Source organism: Merops nubicus, unplaced genomic scaffold (genome assembly GCF_000691845.1).
Source record: "Merops nubicus isolate BGI_N331 unplaced genomic scaffold, ASM69184v1 scaffold35356, whole genome shotgun sequence".
NCBI lineage: Eukaryota > Metazoa > Chordata > Aves > Coraciiformes > Meropidae > Merops > Merops nubicus.
This window is the reverse complement of record NW_008617558.1, coordinates 1-1014: the sequence shown is the minus strand read 5'-3', so window position 1 is coordinate 1014 and position 1014 is coordinate 1. Positions and strand designations below refer to the sequence as shown.

Genomic DNA, 1014 nt, shown 5'->3' with positions numbered 1-1014 from the left:
CTGCTGCAGGTCCTGCTCCGAGAGCTGCTTCTTGATTTTGTACTTGCTGCCTTCCCCTCCGGCCTTGGAGCCGTTCCTGGAGAGGCCTTCCCCGGACATCTTCTGCACCAGATCGTTCTGGGTGGAGGAGACAGAGTTGAGCCGGCTGTCCTGGTGGTGGTGATGGTGGTGGTGGTGGTGGTGGTCTCTCAGGTACATCTCATCCATGTCTGGCGAGGAAGCTCTGCTGGAGACAGAGCTGGAGTCAGAATTCATTGTATTCGGGCTTCTGAGCAAGAAACTCTTCCCTGCTCTGGAGATGGAGAACAAGACAACTCTTCTTGCAAAATCAACGAAAAATAAATAAATGGACTGCAGACTCTGCCAGCGAAAGGCTGGAAATACTGGGGGAGAGGAAAAAAAAAGCTCCTCAGCCCCCTCTCTCACCAATCTGTCCTCTCTCTCTCTCTCTCTCCACCGGTTACTCAGCCTGTTTTCAGGATGGCTAGTTAGTGTATGCTTGGACTAACCTCAGCCTGAAAAAGAGGGGCTTTTATAGAGCTGCAGCAGCGAGCAGAGACAAAAGGAGCCCTCCTATGTATAATGGTCTAGTTAGGATGACGTGCCATTATTCAGGGCGGTGCGCTTTGACTGTCCCATTTAGCAAGGACCCCTATTCATATTCATTGTGGTGCCACCCGGGACACCTCAGCCACGGACCATCAGGAGTCAAGGAGACACAAAACCCCTCTGATTGACACAGCACACTCATCGCTCCGTGTGAGCGCCATCTCCTCCCCCTGCCCCTCATTTCCAATATAAAACCGCATCCCGTCTACAGTAGGGAGGCAAGAGGCTGCGGGGGGCTGCGAGGGGCTGCCCCAACCGGGAAACCCCGGCCCCGGGCGGGAGCCGCACGGGGAAAGTCCCCCGGCTCCGGCGAAGCGGGGGAGTTAGACGTCGGTCTCTCCCGTCCTGCAGCGTGCCCGGCTCCAGGCGCGGCTCCCCGCTTTGTTTGTCTTTCCCTCCCCCTCC

General features: G+C 56.4%; 1 protein-coding gene across 1 annotated transcript in view; it reads right to left on the bottom strand.

The window, feature by feature from the left end:
- Positions 1–255, bottom strand: part of OLIG3 (oligodendrocyte transcription factor 3) — a gene marked incomplete at its 3' end in the record, with an annotated part of 1039 nt that extends 784 nt beyond the window's left edge. Inside the window, exon 1 of the mRNA XM_008943194.1 lies at positions 1–255. Within this exon, the coding sequence (XP_008941442.1) occupies positions 1–255 (255 nt within the window).
- Positions 256–1014: the final 759 nt, after the last annotated feature.